At 40.3% G+C, this 21544-nt stretch overlaps 1 protein-coding gene across 6 annotated transcripts in view; it reads left to right on the forward strand.

Annotated features, from left to right (window-relative positions):
• Positions 1-21544, forward strand: part of MTCL1 (microtubule crosslinking factor 1) — a 231539-nt gene that overhangs the window by 180439 nt on the left and 29556 nt on the right. For all 6 annotated transcript variants that reach the window (XM_089670985.1, XM_089670988.1, XM_089670986.1 and 3 more), the window contains one exon: positions 11744-11911. In XM_089670985.1, coding sequence (XP_089527111.1) covers positions 11744-11911 — 168 coding nt within the window. The remainder of the gene's footprint in view (positions 1-11743; positions 11912-21544) is intronic.

Raw genomic sequence — 21544 nt, forward strand, 5'->3', positions numbered from 1 at the left:
GTGGTACTGTGCCTGCACTGCAAGGGTTAAATGCTTATTTCTGTCTAGGGGACTTAGAAAGGCAGTTTTACATACTCAATCATCTGTCCCTGCAGATTCCTCTGCACTACAAGACTGGTTCCTGAGGGGGGGGGGGGGGAGCGAAGATCAAGTACGTAAAAGTGCTATTTACTGTTGCAGGGAGGGGGGACGTTTTACTTTTCTCAAAGTTAAAGTTTAGTGCATTATTCTGCATTATCAGGTGTGCTGGATCCTGTGCATGTCTAATGGAATGTCTGCTGCTGTGACCCTGAGTGCAAGGATTTCTCTGCTAAGACATATTAAATTAGCCCTATGCTGGGGTCCTGGCAGTATTATTGCAGAGTACAGTGATTGGTTCATGGATGATTCATTTGCATTGCCTTTTTAAATAAGAGCTTGTGTTCATTTTGTTTTCACAGCCACAACAGACTGAAACATGTTTATTATTTCACTTAGTAATTTAGCAGCTAGCGGAAGTTTTTGTTAAATATAGTTTCTCGCGTGTTTGTTTTGCATTGTGTATCCTGATTATGTTACATTATAATTCAATCAAATAATACGTTATTAAGCAGATCATGCAGAATCTGATTTATAAACGTTCCAGAAAAACAAGTTAAAATTATTTTACTTAAAAATTACTTAATGAGTCACACATAAAATTTCCTTTCAAAGAGAAGATCCCTCTCTACAAATCACCCCTATTGTTTCTCACATGAACCTGAACTTGATTCTATGTTAAGTATACATACATATTGCTTTCAACAATAAAGCCAAATCCTAATTTGATGTTATGAACCTAGAACCTAGAAAGGAGTATTGGATATGGCATTTTCTATTTTCCAGTTGTTTTGCCTAGAGTCAAGAGAAAATATTGGTTTGCTTCATTTAAAGTGGTTCTAAAGCCTTAAAGTGTTACTTATTATTTATTTCAGGTACTTAAACGAGAAGTATTGGATTTTATTTAAAAAAAAAATCAACTTACTGATGCTACATCTGTCCCCCACTGGCTCTAAATGTGAGTGATCACATGACCGCTGACTGCTGAGTTCTCACAGCCCCTCTGAGCAGTGACCGTCAGTTACCACTGTCTGCTCCACCCTTCTCCGTGCTCACTAGAGCACTGGGCTATAGAGGGGGAGGAAGCGGCTGGCTCAGGCTCTCAGTGGCTCACTGAGAGGCTGAGCCAGGTGCCATTCCAGACTCCAGGATGGATCCCGACTTTAATGTCAGGATCTTTCCCCAGCCTCGACCAGCTAAGGTACATCAGCCAACAGTGGGCTTCAACCCACTGTCAGCAGAAAACGGATCACATACTGCACTCCTGTGTTCCACAGGAGAAGTACAGCCAAAAGCACTTTGACTGTACTTCTCCTTTAAGTCAATTTTTTTTTTATTAAAATAACAAACATGGTATACTCACCTGCTCTATGCATTCTTCTTGGGTCCCCCCGGTAGTGATCTTAGCTCCTCTTCGTGTGTCCCCATAACAAGCCATTTGCTATGGAGGCACACAGTGTCTGTGTGCTACTGAGCTGTGTGTCTATGGAGCATAAAGGTACATGCAGCTGTTAGGAGTGCCACACATACAGGCAGCACAAGTCGGACACATAGTGGGACATAGTGGGACTGCTGTGGAGGAGGCATGTTTTTTGCCCCATGTCCCTCTAACACTATCAATGTGTATGGCACTCTGAAAGGCTGCAAGTACAGTTGTAGTCTCAGCTAGAGTTAGAGTCTCCCTAGGTCCCAGCAGTACAGAGGGCAACATAGAATGGCAATGTAGGAGCGCAGCCTGGGGCAGTATAAAAAGGATGCTCCAAGAAGGAAATTTATTTAATAAAAAATGTATTGTATTCTAAGTTATATTATTAATATTAGTGATACCAAAGTAAACTTTAATACCACTTGAAACTCCCAACTGGCTGGCTAGGACTGCCACATGAAATTCTATCCCATCTCTAGATCCATTAACTGAGAAAAACAGAATACTATTAGGCTCTTTTTTAAACAGAACAGAACAGGAGTCTAAAGAAGTAAACAAACTATTTATATTCTGGTAGTTGACACTGTGGTGAGCATTTTCTTTTTGTTGCTCGGCAGGTTGCAGCTTTCTGACATCATCATGTACAATGCAGGACCAGCAGTATGGCAAGGGCCCACCCACAGCAGAGCATTTAAAGCTGAAGATTAGTATTTTTTTTTATTATTATATACAGCACCATGCACATTAGTTATGTGTAATGGTGTATATCCTTTTACCTGCAGAGGCTGCTTCTGCTAAAAATCTGCCCTGTTGTGCCTCCCTCACTGCAGCTGCTGATACAGAGAAAGTTGTGCTGTTTGCCCTTACTGCCCTCTCTGCCATTCACAGAACCTCTCCTATAAATGTCCCACAATACATCACAGTCTGATTGTGTGGGGGAGATCCTGTCATTCAACTGCTCCTCCTCCATTCACAGAACACAATTAATTGTGGGACAATAATAGTACAAGTTCTGTAATTGGTGGAGAGGGCAGAATGGGGCAGTAGCAATGGCTGCTGTTAACCTTCACATCACCAGAAGATGGCCACTCAGGGTGGTATTTGGCAGCTATGAAGGATACCCCGAAGGGAAAATTTTTACCAGAAGCAGCTGCCTACAGGTGATGGGTTACACACTATTACGCATAGATAATGTGTATAGGCTTGTAAACACAAATTGCTAAACTTATGCTTTAACATATGCTGTGTAGTGGACCCTGCTACGTGGATCATTTTTCAGAAGTCCAGGGTTGGCTTTTAAGACTTACATGTATGATATTTTACTGATTTTTAATTATTATTATTATAAATTATTATTATTATTATATTTTACCATTGAAGCAGAAAATTGGCCTGAACTGTAAAAACTGAAAAAAATCTAAGTGATAGAGCAGATTAAGCTCATGCTGAAACATGAGATGCATTAGTACTGCCAGCAAAAGGGATAGTATTTTATGAGCTCCTTATGTGAGTCAGGTGTTGGCAGCTTATTATTGGCAGAATTTTATTGGCCTTGGTGATGGTGTGATACAACTACTGTAATATGTCCCCGTAATAATATAGTCATACTCTGATTTCCTCTTTTAAAGTCTGGGTTCACACTAATGCAGTGTAGAACACCGCATGTAATTCATACAGGAATTATACTGCGTTCCTGTGCAAACTACATGCAATGTCTGCACGGTGCGATTTGAGCCATACATTTTGTATAACTCAAATCGCATTGCATCCACACCAAAAAGGTGCAGGACTCTTTTTGTAGCCGCACTTGAATCGCATTGCATGTGTGAGAACAATTCCCTGTTTTGAGGTCTGTTTCGGGGTGTCATTTATTTAACATTGACACCCGCACCAGATCGGCTGATGCGATTGCCGCATTAGTGGGAACTCAGGGTATAGGGTTGGGGTGAGACCGCAAAATGAAGAAGAAATATGACGTTTTTTAAGGTCAAATATGAACATGAACTGCTGATTTATAAAATCATTTTATCAGTTGGTTGCAACATTTCAACTGTCTGTACATGACGTTTTTAAGGATGTTTGCAGAAGCACAGTAGAATCAAATGTTTCTGTTTAAAAATTAACTACTTCTTTCACCAACCAATTAATCTTTTATACTTGATAACAAGTACAGTACATGTCTATAAAAGTGTAAACCTTTGCACTGCTAAAATCATAAATTATTTTTATTGCCCTGTGCTATATGTTTACCAACTATAGTAAAACCCAGCAAAATGTAGTTTTGGTAATAATATCATTAAAGTGGATCAAAACTTAACAGTAAAGATTGTTAATTGTACATAATCAGTGCCCTGAAAAATCTACTTTTTGTCTGGAATTCCACCTAAAAATTAAAAGTACATTTCCTGTGCCTTGAGTCTCATAGCTGTGTGTCTGCAGTGTGAGATTTAAGGCACTGTTGCCTTTCTAAATTCAGAGTGAGATTTGGCGATGTCTTTGCTGGAGGTTCTGACACAAAGTCCTGCCTCTATCAAGATGGCCACCTTCACACAGGGATGTGCAGAATAAGGCATGGAAAGTTAGTAATAGGGAAATATCAGCAGCAGGTAAACCACAGGCAATACTGGTGACTAGTTCTTTGCCCTCTGCCATCACTTTTGCAAAGAGATCAATTCCTCTTTAATATCTAAGGATGCAATGGGGTTGATTTACTAAAAATGGAGAGTGCAAAATGCAGTGCAGCTCTTCATAGAAACCAATCAGCTTCCAGGTTTTTTTGACAAAGCTTTATTGAACAAGCTGAAGTTAGAAGCTGATTGGCTATCATGCACAGCTGCACCAGATTCGCAATGCTCCAGTTTTAGTAAATCTCCCCCATTTTGTGAATAAATATGGGAAATGGTGATGCAACTTTAGGTTGAGTTTTGTACACCAACAGCATAATTTCTGTGCCTAATGTTTGGATCTTCCAGCAGGTGGTTGCATAAAATGGCTGTATGTCTGGGAATTTACTAGGATACAGGTCAGCAAACTTCTCCACAACAAATATCATTTTTACAAGCATTAGACAATTAGTAAACTATAGCATGCTGTATTCTTAGTTTCCATTTTTGCACACATATGTGTACTGCTAATGGCAAGTAAATGCACATCATCACATAAAACTCTCAGATTAGCTCTACTTTTTGCAATGTCAGGCCTCAGATAAAACCCAATTTTTGAGCCTTCAGACCTCAGAACAGCCCCAATTTCTACACCTTCAGACCTCAGATCATGCACTTTAGACCTCAGATCAGCAACAAACCCATCCCACTTTAAACCTCAGATCAGCCTCAATACATGCATTTCAGAGTTCAGATCAGCCCCAAATCATGCACTGCAGACCTCAGGTCAGCTTGCATATGTCACCAAACCTGTCCATACACAAGTGGAATTTAGTTAGAAAATGTTTCTGCTTAAAAACCTTTGTTCAATTTTCTAATGGTTAGTTGGGTTAAATCAACGTTCATTGTTGACCACAATGATGAGAAAACTTGAAGAGAAGGATGGAAATTTTTTCAAATTTCTAACAGTAGTTTTCATTTGGGAAAGTCCATTCACTCCAAAATCAAATGTTAAAAGCAAATGTTTCCTTTGTTTTGTGACACTAAAGCTTGTTTTTTTTGTTTTTTTAATAATAAACATGTCTATACTTACCTGCTCTGTGCAGTGCCCCCAGGTAAAGCCGCTTGCCCTGGGGGCACTGCTGTATGCTCATCCCCATTCCACTGCTCTATTCGTCCATAAGACACAGAACTGTAACTCGGCCCTGCCCCCCCCCCACTGTCTCCTCATTGGCTCACTGGCTGTGATTGACAGCAGCGGGAGCTAATGGGCTCCCACTGCTGTCTTAGCCACTGAGGAGGAAGAGTCCCCAGACAGCAGAGGCTGTCGAGAATGTCGCTGGATCGGAGAGGCAGAGGTAAGAATTGGGGGGGGGGCTGGGGAGATCACATAGAATACATGAATGTAAAAAAACCTTGAGACTTTAGAACCACTTTAAGTGCTTTGGATTGACATTTGTCTGTCATCAAATGTGCCGGAGAATTTTCAAACAAATGTTCATACAAATATTCATACGAACATTTGTCTGTTAGTGGCTAGCTTCGCACATCATTTCATCCAGCTGACAAACCAATATGTAATATATTGATATCAGAGCTCCTTTTTTACTAGCTTTAATAAGGAAAGCTTATTAAAAAAACTATTAAAAAAAGTTTAAATGTTAACATTGCCATAATCACGGTACTGCTGTAGATGTTCCTTTAGGTGGGCTTCCATAAACACAGCGGGCTGACATCCTCAGCCACTGGCATGCTTTCATGACATCAGGTAGGTGGGTAGGCCAGGTTTTCTAATTGGCAGCCCAGGGAGCTGTCATTTAATGCCAATGTCATTGTGTGCCAGCAGAGAAGGCAGGCAGACATGCATTCCGTGTTTGCTGAGGGTATATGCACATTAGAATTTTGGACTGCATTTGTATTGTGTTTATGTTGGGTCAAGTTCAAGATATTTAGCTTTGAATGTGACCACAAGTACAGTGCAATCTACCATGTTTAAATATATTAAACACCACATATACTTTTTTAGGTCTATTTAAATTAAACTCAGTATTGTTCACTGCACCTTGGTAAACAGATTAGTGTAGAACTCTGACCAAAACATTTTACATTTTGCACAGGGTGTTCTCAGAGAATAGGTGCAGGCTCTCCTCCCCCGTTGTTTCTGCCCCCTTACTACCTCCAAACACCATCACTTGCCTCCCCTCTCTACCCATCTCCCAGTACCTGCCACTTTGGAAATCATAGAACCAGGTATCAGTTTGTGGTGCTAAGTAATTTGAATGGAATTTTTAAATGATTTCAAGAAAGGCAATAAATTAGATCCCCTGCAGCCAGCAGCAATAGACACGCCCAGCATCAGTAGTTTCCCCCAGCAAAAATAGATCCCCACCATCCAGGAACAAAATCCCCCAGCAACAAGAGACCGCCAAAAGCAACAATAGATCCCCATTCAGTCAGTATCAATGGAGCTCCCCCAATAGTATACCCCCCAGCAACTGTACACCCCCCTAGACAATAGATCCCCCAGTAGCCAGCATCAATAAACCCCTTGCCCATACAGAGCTGTGTACCACCTTGTTTCCACTGAAAAAAGCCCTGGTTTTGGACAGAAAGGGTTGAAACCTTTCTTGCTTTTTATTGCTGTCGGATTCACCACTGATGGGAAATCATGCAAGCATGGGCATAGACAGCAGTAGAAAACTGACAGAGCTTTTTACTCTTCCCAATACAGCAACCTAGTGAGCATCACTAGATCCAACAGATTGTAGAAAAGTAGCCTATCAGTTAGGTAATGGCATTATACTAGTAAGACAACAATGGGTGGTTTTACAACATAGTTCAGCAGTACTATGATCTGTTGACCTAACTTGCGGTATTTCCACAAAAATGTAAAATTAGGGCTCATTAAACAGGGATTTTAAAGGCAAGAATTCTAGGCAATTAAGTTAATAACTTCTAGGTAAAAGCATTGCATGCAGTCTAAAATTACAACATGAGAAAATGACATAACACCTGAATTATAAATGCATTTGCACCTACAGCTAAATCTTACTCTAGAGCTGCTTTATACCTTTTGGAGATATTCTGTGACTCAAACCTCTGCTGTGGAGCCAACTGAGAGTTATTTCTAGACAGATCAATTAAAATGTGAATCGCTTTTTCTGGTATCAAATCAGATACAAATTCCATTAGGTGGAGAGTATTGGAGTGACAGACAATATATTCCTACAGGGTTGACTCAGCAGATAGAAATGCTGATGTCTGTGTAAGGGCCTCAGTAGTTCCTTTCCAGTGTATTGACGGCAATACCTCCCTGCCAGGTACACTTTTGTAATCAAAAAGCTTTTGTTATTTTTTTTTTAATTTAGGCTTAGGTCAGTAGTAACTTGGTAAGTGTTTGTAGTAGCCTCCCAAGAAAAGACAAAAGGTAAATTACATCTGAATTTGGTGTACCTACATAAGAATGAAAGTGATTGTGAAGCTACATTTTATTTTCAAATAACAAACATGTCATACCTACCTGCTCTGTGCAATGGGCTTGCACAGACCAGCCAGACACCTCCTTTTCTTTGGTCCCCCGCTGGCGCTCTCTGCTTCTCCTCTTCTCTGTGGGCCCTCTTAGGAAGCCAATTTCTATGGGGGCCCACCTGCGGGCTCGCTCCTAAGCCACGCTGCCTGCTTCCATAGACCCAGACAGCATGACTGTGCCCCACCTTTTCTTCTTAGAGAATTTGATTTACAGCAGCGGCCTCTGTGAACAGAGAGGGGAGAGCTGTGCTGAAACAGTTGGGCACATCGCTGGATAGAGAAAGGGCTCAGGTAACTATTATTATTATACAGTATTTATATAGCGCCAAAAAGTTTTCTCAGCGCTGTACATTATAGTGGGGGACAGTACATGAGACAATACAGTAACAAAACAATACAATACACGAGGGGTTCGAGGGCCCTGCTCCTTGGAGCTTACAATCTAGGAGGGAGGGGATAGTGGTACAGGAGAAAATGGATGTGGGGGATGGAGTGGTAGGAGGAGATCGGCTGTTAGGTGAGGGCGGAGTAGGCTTCCCTGAAGAGATGGGTTTTCAGGGTGCGCCTAAAGGTGAGGAGGGTAGATGACAGTCTGATGGATTGGGGTAGTGAGTTCCAGAGGATGGGGGAAGACCTGGAGAAGTCCTGGAGTCGGGCATGGGAGGAGGAGACCAGGGAACTGGAGAGTAGGAGGTCTTGTGAGGAGCGAAGAGTACCTGTTGGGTGGTATTTGGATATCAGGTCGGTGAGATAGTTTGGGGCAGTATTATGAATAACTTTGTACATCAGTGTTAGTAGTTTGAATTTTATACGTTGGGCAATCGGAAGCCAGTGGAGGGAATGACAGAGGGGGGTGGCGGATACGGAGCTGTTGGTAAGGTGGATGAGTCTGGCCGCTGAGTTCAGGATAGACTGAAGCGGGGTAAAGCGGGGTAACTAAAAGGGTAAGTGAGTGGGCTATACAGATACAAGGACATGTTTGTACCTTAATGCAGGGAATACATTAAGGTGAAAAATGTCCATACATTACAACCACTTGAAGTTATGATAAAAATGTAGAAAAATAAGGATGGTCACAGAAGAGCAGGACATATAGGTGACTACAGGACTTTGCTTGTCTTCAGGGCTATCACCAAGCACAAGGAATGATTGAGATGGGATTGACTGACGATCAGTTGGAAGGGATTATCCAGCATGCGCCATGTGCTACCAGACAGTTTACAGTTTAAGTTCAAAAATAAATATAACCCCCCCGGCAATTGCATCAATAAAGTTGGTGGGAAAGGTTACCTCTGCAGTGTGTAGTATATAATAGTTTCTACTTACAGGGGCTGTTGTGGTATTTACACACTTGATACTCCACATTAACATTAAAGGAACTATACAGCTTTGTATGTGTTTTCCTTATCTATTATGGTTAGTGCTAAAAGGTAAAACAAATGTATCATTTTAATTGGGTAAAAATGAAATGTTGCATATGAATATTTTATATTATCCACCTGTAGCCAGAGGGTATCAAATCCTATACCAGTGTTTCTCAACCTTTTCCCAATCAGAACACCCTGGAAAAGTATTTTCAGTCTCAAGGCACCCCTGTCCCAGGCTTGGTTCACGTTACTGTGTGTTGCAGAACTCATGCAAAATCACACTCATTCCTGACACGCAGATAAATGCTATGTTCTTTAGGGGTGCTGTTAATTCTTATTTGTAAACCACACTTTGGTAAACGCGGGTGTTTTTGGTGTGGCATAATTTTCCACAAAGGATCAGGGCTGACATTCCTTGCATTTCTGCAGGTAGGGTAGCCCATTGAAATGAATGGGCTGCCCTACACGCAGCACGCAGCCACACAGATGTGAACCAAGGGCTTCTCCACATGTGAGGTTGGAGGGTGGTAAAACCACATGGCTGAGTTGTTTTTACCACCTCCAGCTGCTTCCCCTTTAGCTGCAGAGGCAGTAGCTGGGGGTGAACACATGATGTGGCCACAGCTGGAAGTATATCCCCAAGTAAATAGAGCTGCACTGCAACCACCCCCCGCAACTGTATGCATTGTATGTGGTTGCAGTGTGGTGATGCTGCATTTACAAATAGATGGTGAGGAGGCAACATATTGCCTCTTTACCTTCTGTCAAATGCCTCAGGTTGCTTTTCAGAGGAGCAGCAGTTCTTTCTGCTAATACAAAAAAGCCCTAAAAAAGTAGTTCTGATAACACAGGAATAGGAGGTCTGGATTAAAGGTAACATACATACATATACACACAGACACACACAAAAACAAACCCAAACATACTGTACATTAAAACACACTCATACAAACACATGTGTGCACACTTATACAAACATGTACACACATACACAAACACATGTACACACACATACAACCAATATACAAACACATATACACATGCAAACATGCACACACACGTATGTACGCACACAAACACATGTACAAGCACATGCACACATACAAACACATATACACATGCAATCGTGCACACACACGTATGAACGCACACAAACACATGTACAAGCACATGAACACATACACACACACGTAAACATACAGACACATGTACACACATTTACGTAGGTATGCACACACACAAACATATGTACAAACACATACAAGAGCCGCTGGCTTCTTAACAACCAGTTAAAATAGAACACTTTTGTTAGATACCGCATGCCTGGACCACTGCTTAATTACCACATGCATTTCATTATTTTTTTGCTTCTGGTACTTGGCTTTAACCCATTTTTATGCGGTATTTACTGACGTTTTTGACAGTTTTGCGGCAAATACCTCATGACTGTATAGTAAGATGACAGTTTCAGGATCACATGCGACATTTAGGGAAAATGTGTCAGACCACCTAAATTCCACAGCGGTCTTCTTTTGTGAATGGAGCCCAGTGTCACTGAAGAAGTGCAGTGTTCTTGAGAGCTTGCACTAAAATATATTGACTAAGCCAAACAAGATGTATTACATGTTTTGGCTTTCCTGCAGGTCAAAGCTTGCTATGGAAATATCTGTGAAAGTACTGGAACATTTTCCAACAAAGACTAAATAGCACAGCCCATTTTATGCAACAGTTTTATCTTCATAGCTACCGGCATGGTTTTAAAAAGCCCTAATAAATTTTGTATAACTAGTTTATTTTTTTTTAGAAAAACCTTTGAGTGAGTATTCATGTATCTTACTATATTTCACACGGAATCTGGTTACAATAAATCCCCACGTTAAATGTAATTATACGTTGTCATTTAAAGAGATTAGCAGTAGTTTACTGAGCAGTTATAAATTATGTCAATATAATATTTTGATGTATGGCATCTTTTTCTGTTTATATACAGTTGTGTTCAAAATAATAGCAGTCAGACATCACTAACCTGATCAATCACTGTTTTTGGTAGAAACGATATTTCTACATGGCAAATAATTTACTAGCAGGTGTAGTAGAGTAATAGAAATCCAACAGACCCAACAGTCATGACATGCATGCTGCTGATTCTGTGTAATTGAATCACTAATTGAAAGGGGCATGTTCAAAATAATAGCAGTGTGGAGTTCTATTAGCGCGGTCATTTATTCTTTGAAAAACAGGTGGCAATTATTGCCCTTATTTAAGGAAGGAAGGCAGCAAATGTTGTACATGCTGGTTACAGTGCATTTCTCTCTGAAATTCTGAGGAAAATGGGTCGTTCCAGACATTGTTCAGAAGAACAGCGTACCTTGATTAAAAAGTTAATTGGAGAGGGGAAAACATATAAAGAAGTGCAGAAAATGATAGGCTGCTCAGCTAAAATGATCACAAATGCTTTAAAATGGCAACCAAAACCTGAAAGACGTGGAAGAAAGCGAAAAGCTACCATTCGAATGGATAGAAGAATAGCCAAAATGGCAAGGACTCAGCCAACAATCCACTTTATTGAAAATAAAAGACCAAAAAGACAGGTGGGACAAAACACAGCAGGGGAAAAAAAAGTAGATGCGTTTTATGCTATTACCAGCCCTTATTTATTACCACATTATTCATGATATCATGTTTTTAAAGAAATGATTAGTATATAAGTATTTAGTATCATTACGTATTTTATTTTTTAGGCAAGTGAAAATCATCGCCTCCTTGCTGCATTTAAGGGCTTAGTGGATGATCTCCGATCTGAGTTGCGGGATGAAGCCATGGACAGACATGACATTCAGCAGCAGTTTGCAGAAGACAAAGCTGCTTGGGAGATGGAAGGGACAGAGCTAAGATGTCGTCTGGAGCAGGTAATCTAGGAGGAAAAAATGTTCATTTACCTTTTATCAAACCGTGAATGATTTTTTTGTTCCAAATATATTGCATGTTCAGTGTTTCAACAATAACTGTTAAATGCATTAACACCATTGAACAGCCTATTTGATTTTTAGGAAATTAATATTATTAATATTTTTGAGAATATATACAGAGAAAAGCAGTCAACACTAAATAAATCTGTAATAAAGATAAATCTTGCTATTTAATCACAGGTTCAGATGATAATTGGACATTTGAAACCATCCGGCAGTGCAGGAATATAGGTATACTATATCAACATATCATACCAAAAACTACCTATACACTATTAGGTGTGGTCACTATATTACAACTTTTTTTTTTCTCTGCTACCATTTCTTGAATACATTGTCTATGGATGATAGTGTGGCGAGCAATCTGCCACTAGCTAATGTTGGCTGGGAGGGACACGTGCTGACACTGACATCAATATTGACACTAATTCAGTGATCAGTGCTAATACTGTACAATGTCACTGTACTAATGACACTGGCTGGGAAAGGATTAACATCTAGGGGAAATCAAGGGGCTAATTGTGTGCCTACAAATGTGTAATGTGTCTAAAATGTGCTGCTTTTATTTACAGATCTTGCTGTTTTATCTTCTGTCCTTGAGTCCTGTGTGTTTGTCAACACAGGAATCTGTGCTGTGATTGAATACAGCCAATCAGCAGTTTTCAGTCAAAATCATTGGCTGAAACCTGTTGACAAAATCACACTGTGTGCAATCACAGCACGGGTCCACAGACCCGGAAGAAGCCAGTCATGTATATATATGTAACTGAGCCTACCTGTGATACCACGCCGCAGTAAATGTACTGTAGTGTGGTGGCGAGAGGTTAACCACTAGGGGACTGCCCGCAGTACATTTACTGCTACAAGGTGGCCCCTGTGTATATAAACGTGATCCTGCATTCCGGGGTAGGGGGCGCGCACAAGGCACACAACCACCTTACCTGTGGCACTGATTGCGGCCGTGGGTGTCAGTCACCGGGTCCTGGCCGGTGATTACCCGCCGGAGCCCAGCGATTGCCAGCAAAAAAAAAAAAGATGGGGAGGAAGGCTGCATTGTTTTCAATGGAGTTCTTAATCCCTGTCAGCTTCAGCACACTGTTCCGGGATCGCTGGACACAGCCTTCCGGAACAGTGTGTAACAGAGAGGTACACACCCCTGCCCCCTAGTAAAACACTTCCCTCACACAGTTAACCCTTTGATTGTCTCCAAAAGTTAACTCCTTCCTCCCCAGTGCCTTTAGTACAGTGTCTGTGTTTGTTTGTTTTTTTGCACTGATCACTGTATTGGTGTCACTGGAAATGTCAGTGACCCCAAGTCAGTTCCCCCCCCAGTGTCAGAATGTCCACTGCAGTCCCGTAGTCCCGCCATAAGTCTCTGATCGCCACCATAAGTCGCTGATCGCCACTATTATTAGTGTAAAAAACATTTCAGTATATATACCGCCATTTGTAGACGCTATAATTTACACGTATTGGGATTTTTTTTAGCAAAGACATGTCACAGAATACATTCTGGATGACATTTATGACGAAATTTGATTTGTAAATTTTTTACTGGACATGTTTTATCGCAAAAAGTCCAAAATATTGTTTTTTTTAATCAAAATTGCCGCTTTTTTTATAGCGGAAAAAATAAAAAAACACACAGGCAATCAAATACTACCAAAAGAAAGCTCAATTTGTGAGGAAAAAAGGATGTAAATTTCATTTTGGTGCAGCGTTGCATGACCGCGCAAGTGTCAGTTAAACTAACGCAGTGCCGTAACACAAACCGCTTATGTAACCGCTTCCTGACAGTCCTATAGCAGAAATACTGCTACAGGGCGGCACAGGTGCACAAAATCACATATATATACGTGATTCGCGTTCTTGTGGTTTTCACGCCCCTCCCAGATAGCGTCAGATTGCCCGTCAGTACACCAGTCATCACATTTAACCCCTTGATTGCCAGGAAGACGGTCATACACAATAAACCTCCAATGCTAGTATAGTGTCTGAACGGATCAATATGTTTGATCAGATCAGCACTATACCAGCGTTCACATTAGTATAGTGTCCCAAAAAGCCAGAGTTAGCGGGATAAGCCCCGGAACCTGCCAGCACCTGCGTTTATCCCCTACGCTTACCCCCTCCCTTCTCCCCCAGCAAGTGCAATGTCAGTAGGTCGCTGTCACTTGATACATTGCACACAAAACCGCAGTGTTCGCAGAATCAGGCCTGATCTCTGTTAGCAAATTTTGATGACTCTCATATGCAGCAGAGTGCCAGTACTGAACTGGCGAGCACCAGCGGTCTAATACATCCTGGTCTTTCACATACCTCTTAGACTGTAAGCTCCCAGGATCAGGCCCTTCTAACCATCTTGTATTGAACTGTATTGTTGCTGTATTGTCTCCCGTTATATTGTAAAGCGCTGAGCAAACTGTTGGCGCTGTATAAATCCTGTATAATAATAATAATAATGCCAGAACTGCAGTATCACTTGGTGACCTGGCGAGTCCCATAAGTGCAGTACAAGCTGGTGTGGTGGCGAGCACAAGTATTGTCCCACAACCACCAAGAATTCATCTCACAGGCCCGTAGAGCCCCTAGTATCCTCCTGGATGTGCTTGCAAATCCCGATTGGCAGCCCACAAATTCTGCAGCTCCTGTACTTCCCCCATTCACTGCCCAACCCGGAATTCAGGTGGAAATAGCAAATTTAACTCCTGCCCTTAATTTTTTGGAGCTGTTTTTCACGGAAGATCTGTATGCATTGATTGTGGATCAAAGCATTTTAGATGTACAACAATTTATCGCCGCCAACTCAAATTCAAACCTTGCCAGACCATTCGCATGGAAACTCATTACGGTTTCTGAATTTATATTTTTTGGGGGCCTAACCCTCAACATGGGCATTACTAAAAAAAATTAATTGCGGTTGTATTGGTCTACAGACCCTATTCATCATATGCCGTGTTCTCTGCTGCCATGGCCGGGCATAGATATATGAGTATAATGTGTTTTATGCATTTCAACGACAATACACTCGTCCTCAAGGTGACCCTGAATTTGACCGGCCCCACAAAATTCAGCCCCTCGTAAATCACCTTAACCAAAAATTTGTAGATGTCTATACTCTCCAGCAAAACACCTGCGTTGATGAGTCCCTCATTAATTTTTCTGGCCGCCTTGCATTCAAACAATTTCTCCCCAGCAAGCATGCCAGATATGGGGCCAAGATGTATAAGACCAAGAGGCTATACTTATAAGTTTCGGATTTACGTGGGAAAAGATAGGCACGTGGAGCCCCCCCATCCTTTTTTGTGTGAAAAAAGGACATAAGTTTCATTTATGTACCGTGTTGCATGACCGCGTAATTGTCAGTTAAACTAGCGCAGCGCTGTATAGCAAAAAAATGGCGTAAATTGCAGTAACTATACCATAGTTTGTAGACGCTATAACTTTCACACAAAGCAATCAATATACACTTATTGGGATTTTTTTTTACTAAAAACGTAGCAGAATACATTTTGGTCTAAATTTATAACTAACTTTGAGTTTACTATATATTTTTTATAGCAAAGTAAAAGATATAATTTTTTTCAAAATTTTTAGTCTTTTTTTTGTTTATAGCGCAAAAAATAAAAGCGCACAAGTGATCAAATACCACCTAAAGAAAGCTCTATTTGTGTGTAAAAAAGGACGTAAATTTCGTTTGGGTGCAGCATTGCATGACCGCGCAATTATCAGTTGAATTAGTGCAGCGCCGAGTAGTAAAAAGAGGCCTGGTCATTAAGGGGGGTAAATCCTCTAGAGGGCAAGTGGTTAAAATAACAAAATAATACAAATATTTTTTAAAGGACAAAAAAGGCTTCCTTTTGTGATATTGTCTTTCAAAAATGATTTTTAAGCAAACCTTAGACAAAAATAGTAATACAACTAAAAAAGTGCATTTTTCATTTAAAAATAAAAAATATTTTGTGTTGCTGTGGATAAAAGCATCCATTTTCTATAATTTGTTCTGTTTAAAATGACACCAGAATTATTATTTTGGTACAAAAAATTGGATGGACTGGTGTCTTTATTCAACCTTGTCAACTATGTAACTATATGTAACAAAGTTATTTTAAAATTAAATATAAAATTGTTTTACATTTTGTGTTTTTTTTAATGTAACAAAGAAAACAAATGTGAATATATTTTATCATTTTAATGAGTTCTAAAGTAGAAATTCGCAAAAACAAATCAGCAGAAATATAAAAGGGAAAGGAGGTAAATAGAGCTGATTAGGGTTAATAAGGTGTTAAAGAACAACAAATTTTAATTAGGAAAAAATAATTTTTGCTTGTAGTTTTTTACTTGACATAAGCAGATCAAAGCTCATCCATTTGATCTGGAGATGAATGAAGCAGAGTAAATACATAGTAGCAATGTTTTGTGTCTGAACAGTGTTCATTTACAGTCTGTCGGAAGGTCCATTTTCATACAGTAGCAGCTCCTAGAGTTGCTGCATTTACAAAGCAACTCCTGGCTTTTACTTTGAGCCTGGGTTCACATTTATGCGGTGCGGTATATTGCATTTGATTCGCACAGGAACCGCACCACATACATTTGTATGGCTCTATTCGTACCACACCAAAAACATGTAGGATCCTTTTTTGGGTCTGCAATAGAATCAAATCGCATGGGTATTCACACCTATGCGATCCGATTCTGCACATCGCACTGCATTTTGCGGACCGCTTTTGGGGTGTTGTTAACTCAATATACACACCCACAGCAGTTCGCATGAATGGGGTGCGATTCTGATGCGGTGCGGAATTTGCACTGATAAGCTGCGAATTCCACACCGCATCAGTGTGAACCAGGGCTGAGAGCTTGAAATTCCAGTCAAATAGCGGGTGGTGGGGGGTTGGGGGGGAACAAAAGGTCTGTATACTCGCCTTGTGTATTTTTATGTAGTTTAAATGGTGATAATATAATGGCTCAAGAAATAATATCAATTTATGAGAAATACAGGATTTCATAAGTATTGGATGTAGAGAAATGATTGTGAATTGAATATTTTTGGTGCAAAAACTGCCATGAGGTAAATTAAAAGAGAACTTTGGGATATTTGCCCCCCACATTATACTTTCCTAGGTGGTTGCAGCATCCAATGCTGCATCTGTCCCCCGCCGGTTCTAAGTGTGAGAACTCAGCGATCACATGACCACTGATATCTGGGATCTCACAGCAGCTCAGAGCAGAGAGCGGTGACTGTCAGTCACCGCTCTCTGCTCTGCCCCCTTCTCCCGTGCTCACTGAAGCGCTGGGCTGTGGAGGGGGGGGGGGCAGCTGGCTCAAGCTCTCAGCAGATTGTTGAGAGGCCAAGCTAGGTGCCGCTGCAGTCTCTGGGGAGGATCCCAACTTTATAGTCGGGATCTTTCCCCAGCCTGGACTGGTTGAGTGACATCAGCCGACAGCAGACTTCAGCTCGCTGTCAGCTGAAAACGGGTCACAGGAGTGCAGAACGAACTGCAGTCCTGTGATCCACAGGAAAAGTACAGCCAAAAGAGTTTTGGCTGTACTTCTCCTTTAACAAACACATGTAAAATTTTCCAAACAGCTTTGTGTATTGACACTGGATGGCAGATACTTTTTTATGTCTTTGTCCTGTTAAGGAGATATCACTTCACTTCCTATTCCACTGACATCTCTACAGATCTCTACAAAATGAGGGGAAATACCCTGTAAGAAATGTATTATTACAACAGGTCTCCTCATTGAGATATTAACCCTTATTTTTTGTTCTGGTGACAACTGTCAAAATTTTGATTTCCAATCGCCAATGTCTCCTTGAAAATGGCCATCAAGACATAAAAGTTTAATTGCTTAAATGGAGACACAGCAATACAGCAATAATAATGTGACAGGGGTTCTGGATTTTCTCTACTTTTATCCCAAACTAATCATTTCTTCCACACGCTAAGGCCTTATGCACACAATGCTCTCTGGAACACTTTTCTACAGACAGGAGAAAAGCACTGGTAAAAGCCATATTTTTAAAACGCATGTAGGTACGTTCAGACGCATCAAGCGTTTGGGCATTCTTTCATTTTATTGGCCAGAATAGTAATTTATGGTGGCCATTGAAATGAATGAATGCTCAAGTGTTCGACAGCTGCAGTGTACATGAGGCCTAAAGCTGACCATACACGTATGGTTTCTCTTGATTCCCCCATTGGTGCAAACAACATGGATGGGCAAGTCTGCAGTTCCAGCTATTGTATTCTGACAGCCAGCACCCATGCCTGTCAGAATACCTGAAGAGTGCCTGCATCTGATAGTATGCCGACAGATCTCAGCCCCTGTCCTTTCTTGATACGGATGGTGCTGAGAGGGCCACCTACGAAAAGAAGTTTGCCCAATTTAGCAGGAATCAGGCATACTTCAATCTATGTATGGTCAGCTTTAGGTGCAGATATACACAGTATGATAATTGTTTTAATTTTAATTAGGGAAGGAAACCATTGAAGTGTAGCCAGTGGTTTGTTTGTTTGGAATAGTAGCTATGAGGAAAAGAAACAAACTTGGAAACCTATGTCTGTAATGTAAATCTGTGCCCATAAAGAACTAGGCTGTAGCTGCCTGTACAAATGTGCCCAGAGGGAAAAGATTAGCAAGACAGAGCAAGATTAAATAGAGATTACAATAGAGATTAACCTCATTTCTCTGCTTCAAACCAAAGTGCACTGTACTACCAAATAAATGCTTTCAAAAAGCTTGTATGTGCTAACATGCAGTTTCTAATCTGTAATTACATGAATTATGAGGTGATAAGCACTAATTATCCTGGGGTCTTGTGTCTTAAAGCTGAATTCGAGGCAGAAAAATATTAATCTTCCTCAATAGCCATAAAGGATATAAATCCAGCTTGTGTGCCAAATGTCTTTGCAAACCCAGATATTACCTTGTGCACATCACTGTGCTGTACATAGCCATGCAGAGAGCAGAGCTATGGGAGGGACCCATCAAGTCCTCCCACTGCAGACTGGCTGCAGAAAACTACAGGGGGGTGGAAACCAGACCAATCAATTTGCACAAGGAAAGAGAGCAGCAGTGGTTGGTCTTTTATTACAGGAAGCATTTGTTGTGCAAATTTCTTAAAAGGTGTAAAGAAATGAATCAAAACACTGAAGTGCAATCAAACTCTAAAGACTCTTACACCCAGTTATAAAAAAAACGGGTGCATAGAAAAAAAGAAATTAGCAATAGAACTAGTCAGATGAATTGATTATACTATAATCAGTGTGTAAAAAAGATCGATTTTGAATAATGTTTATGGTGTGTTGCATTACATATTTATATATATCATTTTATATTAATCATTATATATTGTAAAGTGCTGTGCAAACTGTTGGTGCTATATAAATTCTGTATAATAATTATTTCTTGATGAGCCTTAGATAATTCACTACCTCTTTATTTCGGAGTCTAGAAACACTGTTGCTCAAACAGGCAGAATTTTATAAGCTATCATTAATGAATTCTACTGACGCTTTTATGCTTTTTATGATGTGCTTTTTTTTTATTATTCAAATCGTTAACACCTGACTCCAGTGAAAGCTTTGTTTTAGTTTGGGATACTTTGCTTGGAAAGGTTAGGAGTTTTTTTAACTTTTATTTTCACATATAGTCCTTTTGGGGAGATTTCTCTTTGCTTCTTGTCTATATAATGGGTGTCAGACAGACTAGAAAGTGAGGGTGAATCTCCACAATGGGGACAATCATAGCAAGAAAAAATATTTTTAGTAGAGTGGAAGATTTATAACCTCTGCTGTACTGTTAGGTTCCTTTCATATGGGCGGACCTGTCAGCCAATCCACTTGCTCAGCAGGGGATTTCTCCACTGATCCCAGCTGAGCAAGTGTATGACAGGTCTGTGTCTGCTCCACTGCTGCAGAGCGGACACAGACACAGCCCAACGTTTTTTATGGGGCGGTCAGATGGAAGCAGATCGCCTGCCCATTTTCACCTGACTATCATCTGATCCACCAGATGGATGGGGAACAGATCCCCATCCATCTGTCTTTAGTGTACAGGATCAGATCTTATGCCAGCGGTTGTGAGTGGACACATGTCCACTGACACCCACCACTCCATAGAGAGCTATGAATGGTCCAATCGGGTCCGCCTGAAAATCTATCTGGCGGACCTGATCAGACAGTCAGTGTGAAAGGGCCCTTATTGCTATCTGTTTCCCCATTGGATACATTTTTCCACATATCTTGTTCAGATATCAAGAATCCTTCAGAACATGAAGTAAATTTAATTGTCTCCAAAGGGGACAGCATTTAAAGAAGGAGCCATGGTTGTCACACAGGCTGGACTTCAACAATGGCTGTCTTTGTTCATCTCAATCACATGATGGATTGATGGGACAAGTAGTTTACAAGAGGGATACCATTGCTTATGCTATTGTTTTCACATTTGAGTGTGTTTGTATGTGTATATATAGTATGAATATACACTTAGGTCCATATATATTTGGACACAGGCACAATTTTAGTTTTTTTCAGGTATTTACCAAAACATATTCAAGCTATAGTTATATAATAGATATGGGCTGAAAGTGCACACTCGCAGGTTTAATTTGAGGGTATGTACATCCAAATTGGAGGAAGGGTTTAGGAATTACAGCTCTTAAGAGTAGCCATCCCCCCTTTTTCAAGGGACCAAAAGTAATTGGACAAATTAATATAATCATAAATAAAATGTTCATTTTTAATATTTTGTTGAGAATTGTTTACTGGCAGCCTGAATAAAAAACTAAAATTGTGCTTGTGTCCAAATATATATGGACCTGTGTGTATGTATATATATATATATATATATATATATATATGTATATATACTGTATATGCAGGTGGCTTAATAGTCACCCATCCACACAAGTGCTGTTATAATGGCTCCTAGTGGGCACTTCACTTTGATGGCTCTAAATGTGTATATGTGGTAAAAAGATTAGCAGTATCACTTCACTATCTGGAACAAGATCGTTTCATGCCAACGCTGACCTCTAATGTGATGTTTGGATCATAAATCCGTTTCTAGGGCGTTCACTGAGACAGACAGTGTCTGCTTAGCATGATATCATGTTTCCTGCCTTTTTACCATGTGCAGTGTTCACAGTGAAGTCATTTTTCCTTTTTAATTGAAATAAGATGTGTCATGATCATTAGAGTGACATTTATGTGCCCATAAATAAAATCATTCATAAACACTTATGCAATATAGTAAGGGGGGTGGATAAGATTATATAAGGTTTTAGGTTCTACAGAATAGAAAATAATGCAATATTTGTTCTCTGGTATTCTTTTAAAATGTGTACTCAGATACCCAATACAATATACAGTATTTATGATGATAAATATAATAATAATCCTATTCCAGATGCACAGCTATTGACTGCTGCAAGAGAATCAGCTAATATGAAAATTGTTTGTGTCATTGGTCACACCACAAACACCACTCTTAAATATAACTCTATGGTTTTTATATTTTCTTTTGGGGAAAATGTAGAATGTGTTTTGTAGTTTGCGAGGAGAA

The sequence above is a fragment of the Staurois parvus genome, unplaced genomic scaffold (assembly GCF_062004578.1).
Source record: "Staurois parvus isolate SC_StPar_1 unplaced genomic scaffold, SC_StPar_1.0 ptg000097l, whole genome shotgun sequence".
NCBI lineage: Eukaryota > Metazoa > Chordata > Amphibia > Anura > Ranidae > Staurois > Staurois parvus.